Source organism: Poecilia reticulata, linkage group LG8 (genome assembly GCF_000633615.1).
Source record: "Poecilia reticulata strain Guanapo linkage group LG8, Guppy_female_1.0+MT, whole genome shotgun sequence".
Taxonomy (NCBI): Eukaryota; Metazoa; Chordata; class Actinopteri; order Cyprinodontiformes; family Poeciliidae; genus Poecilia; species Poecilia reticulata.
In genome coordinates, this window is record NC_024338.1 from 1,516,025 (window position 1) to 1,520,448 (window position 4,424).

The window sequence follows — 4,424 nt, forward strand, 5'->3', positions numbered from 1 at the left end:
TCTTTCTTTCTTTCTTTCTTTCTTTCTTTCTTTCTTTCTTTCTTTCTTTCTTTCTTTCTTTCTTTCTTTCTTTCTTTCTTTCTTTCTTTCTTTCTCTCTTTCTCTCTTTCTTTCTTTCTCGGACATGCTTGAATTGAGAACCACAGAGACTAAAACTGATGTTTGTGGGAACCAGAGGACACGAGAGACTGTCTGACATGATGACATCGCGCGCTCAGAAAGCGCTACGCATCTGCTTAAGTCCCGCTCGTGTCAGACTTCAGCCTTGTTAAAATATTTTCCTGTGATTGACAGCTCCAAATAATTTCGCTCGGCTCTCTTCGCTCCTCTTCAATCATGTGACCAGTAGCTCTCAGCCAATGGAAGTCCATTTCTCGGTCCAGGGGGTTTGTTGCGTCAAGGCTTCTGTAGAGATGAAACCAGAGTTCTGGTCGGGTACAGGGAGTCTTTGTCTTTGAGCGACCACACTTTCTGAAAGACCATGGACGCGTTCATCACGTAAATTTATTAAATCTGCATGTTCGGGAGAGCAACAGCCGTTAGATGAGTCCCTCCTCATTTTCTAAATGTTCTTGCAGTTCAAGAGCAGTTAGAGTTTGAAAGGAGACTGTGAAATCAAAAGCCATAGTGTGGAAAGACATATGAAAACCTCCCTGGGTCTAAATTCTCGCTGGCCAGCGGAGACTGTGATGTTTGTATATGACAGCAACCTAGAAGACCTCAACAAGAACATGGAGGGTCTGGTGGGCAGCGGAAACTTTGCTGTAGCCACTGCGGCGAGTCAGTGCCGCAACCTCATGGCCCATTCTGCGGCTGCGGCCGCTTTCGGAGGACACGCCTCTAACCTGGTGCATTCCTCAGCTGGTTACTCTACAGTGGACGTTTCCACCTCAAGCTCCAGTGAGACTACTGCATCAGGAAAACAATGCGGGGCCGGACCCTGCCCCGCAGCTGCCGTGCCGCACCAGAGTTCATCGGCTGCAACGGCGTTACCATACAGTTACTTTGGCAACAGTTACTATCCCTGCAGGATGGGAAGAAGCTCTATTAAATCATGCACACAGGCGACTGGAGCTGCGCTCAGCTCGCAGTACATGGATACTACAGTGAACCCTGACGAGTACCCAAACCACCGGGCCAAGGAGTTCACATTTTACCACGGCTATGCCAACCCCTATCAGTCCATGGCCAGCTATCTGGACGTATCAGTTGTCCAAACACTTGGTAGCGGAAATCCACGCCATGAAACCCTTCTTCCCATGGACAGCTACCAGCCATGGGCTCTGACCAACGGCTGGGGAGGGCAGATGTACTGCTCAAAGGACCAGGCACAGGCTGGACACCTCTGGAAGACCGCTCTTGCTGGTAATTTCTGGAGCTTTTATTCTTCAGTTACTGTGTTAGCATTTGACTAGCCTAGCAGTCTACAGCGTTCAGCAGAGGAATTATAATGTTTAGAACAGCAACACAGAATACAATCAATGCTGCTGTTTATTTAATCCTAACATATTCATAAAATAAGAATACAAGTCTTGAATTATTATTATTATTATTATTATTATTATTATTATTATTATTATTATTATTATTATGGTGGTGGTCATTAAACTGACTTTATTAAACTTCTTATTGTTGAGGATATTATTAAATAACTTTCATTTAGATCCATGTTACTGATCATGTTTTTATGATGATTATTTTAACTCGGATATTAAGTCTCATCAAACATGTCTTTGTATTTTCTTTAAAAAAATGTTATCTCTTCAGTGCAACTTCTATCACAACAAATAAGAAAATTATATAACATATTTTATTTCCTTAACATGTAACATAGTAACAGTTACATATAAAATCATTTCTTTCTTTCATATATATGTTAAATACAAAAGAAACACAGCTGGGAGAAAGTGCTTCGATGTTTACTCTTAGCGAGGCCGCATTTAAGTTGAACATGGTTCCCGTCTGAGTACCAGACGGATACAAACCTGTTTGATGCAGATTTGTTCATTCACGAGGAGGAAATGTACGGTGAATGAACACCGTACATTTCCAGCATTTATAATCTTCTGTAATTCACACTCCTAGTGTAACTCGGAAATATCCTGATCTGTGGAACGTCGTCCTTAAATCTTGAGTCCTGTCTCTCTTATGCTTTTCACCAGATGTGGTGGTGCACCAACACGAAGGCTCGCCTTTCCGCCGGGGGAGAAAGAAGCGGATACCGTACACAAAGGTCCAGCTCAAAGAACTGGAGAAGGAATATGCAGCCAACAAGTTCATCACGAAGGACAAGAGGAGGAAGATCTCGGCCGTGACTAACCTTTCTGAGCGCCAGATAACCATCTGGTTCCAGAACAGGCGAGTGAAGGAGAAGAAGTTCGTTGCCAAAGTGAAAAGCAGCGCGCAGTAGCACACAGCTTTCAGCTCTGTGGATTTTATTGCGGACTTCAGTGTTTACCATATTATAAAACAAAGAGAAGTGGGGTGAACCTAAAATACACAAGAGAAAACATGAGAATAAAATGACGGAACTTGGCTACCGGAAGGGGGACTGTGAGGGACTAATGTACTCAAATAAAAATGAAAAAGCTCAAAAAATGTAATCAAAGCCTTCAGATGAACCTTCTTGGAGGCACTTTGTAAATACTTCCGCTTTCTGCCTGCTTTCAAGTGACTCCCTGTAGATGTTAGTTTTTCTCAGCTGTTCGTGTGGTCGGTGCTCAGATATACTGTAGCTCGGTGTATAGTGGTATGCTTTGTACATTGTCAATAGAGGAAAGCAGTTATCGCAACAAACTTTAACACCTAATAAATTCCTGTAACCCCAATATGTCATCACTGAGGTATAACTAGATAAGATCATCAGTCTGAACTTTTAGTGTTATTCGTTCATTTGAATTAAGATGCATTCAAACCAAGAGAACGCTGTGAAATACAACCGAGTCAGGATCCGTTCAAATTCTGAAAGTTGTGATGAATCACTAAGCGCGAGCAGATTAAAATGATCACATATATGAGCTCACACACACACACACACACACACACACACACACACACACACACACACACACACACACACACACACACACACACACACACACACACACATATATCATATATGTATATATTAACTGTATATATATATCGCATGTGTGCGTGTGTGTGCGTGTGTCTACCGTCGTCAGTACTTTCAGAAATGTTAATCATTAATTAATTTCAAGGAAACGTTTCGTTCTTTTGTCTTTCCATCACAGTTGTAAACTAAATTTTAGAACTTGTTGTTTAGAGCCAAACACCAAAAGCTCCACATTATTAATTTCCAGACTGCAGCTTCCTTTGCAACATTCACAGGAGGAACAATTAGTTACAAAACTATTAATGACTAGACTGGTCTAGATTAATGAAAATGTCTTCCCAGTCTAAAATATATATATAAAAACGTAAATTAGTCTTTATTAGTAGTGTTAGTAGAAAATAAATAATTAAAATAAATGAATAAAAAATAACTACATACTAATAAAGGCCTGGTTTCTATGGCTTTTATGTATGTTTTCATGTCTAACCCGAACCCTAAGAAATAAAAATGGGAGCATTTCTTTCAGGTTGATTGAAAAAAACGTTCTTGCTGTTTTGGTCTAAAAAATCAGAATAATTGACAATGACACAAAGCTTCCAACAGCTTTCTGAATACTATGATTTGGTATATAGTAAAACAAAAGTTTGCAAATTAATATGGAAAGCAACGCTGGGAGCTTCAGCTATAACCAGAACAGAAGCATCCCTCAAGGGAACTTAGTCTGAAGCTGCAGTATAAGCTGAGGAAGGTTCAAATTTGAAGTTAAGAAATAACTTCAAATCTCTTTGTCTCTCTTCCTCTCTGTATGTGTGGGTGATGCATGCGTCGTTTGTGTGTGTGTGCTTTACATTAACAATGAACTTGACAAATGGTGGTGTGCTCAGCTGGTGTATTGACTCTGTTTACTGCTCCGTCTCTGTCCTCTTTTAAAGCTCCTATTCCTCTCATAAAGCTCCCTGTCCCCTTTGCTATAAATAACTGGAGGAGGTGGAGGTGGAGCGAGGAGGAGGGTGCTGTAGTCCCAACACATCACACTCAGTTTTCAGCTCAGTTTTCTGTTTGCATGTGGACTGAATCAAACTGTGTCAAGTCGGGTTTTTTCATCTTATACTTTAGCCCACTCCAATTTTGTCAAAGTTACAACGACCTGTGGTTGCGGTTTTATATGGTAACATATAAAACCGCATTTAAAATGTTTTCTTAACATGGGCTGTAATTTAGCCAACTACCGTCAATTAAGGCTACTTAAAATTAAATTAAACTCTTTATGTAATTGTGAGATGGGCTTAATTGATTGATTCTACAATTGCTGATAAATAAATAAATAAATAAATAAATAAATAAATGT

General features: G+C 40.3%; 1 protein-coding gene across 1 annotated transcript; it reads left to right on the top strand.

Moving 5' to 3' along the window:
* The first annotated feature begins 460 nt into the window (after positions 1-460).
* hoxb13a (homeobox B13a) lies at positions 461-2,828 on the top strand. The gene is made up of 2 exons (XM_008415120.2): positions 461-1,365; positions 2,163-2,828. Exons 1-2 carry the CDS (start codon positions 642-644, stop codon positions 2,408-2,410), a joined length of 972 nt encoding a protein of 323 aa, XP_008413342.1. The 5' UTR covers positions 461-641; the 3' UTR covers positions 2,411-2,828.
* The last annotated feature ends 1,596 nt before the right edge of the window (positions 2,829-4,424 follow it).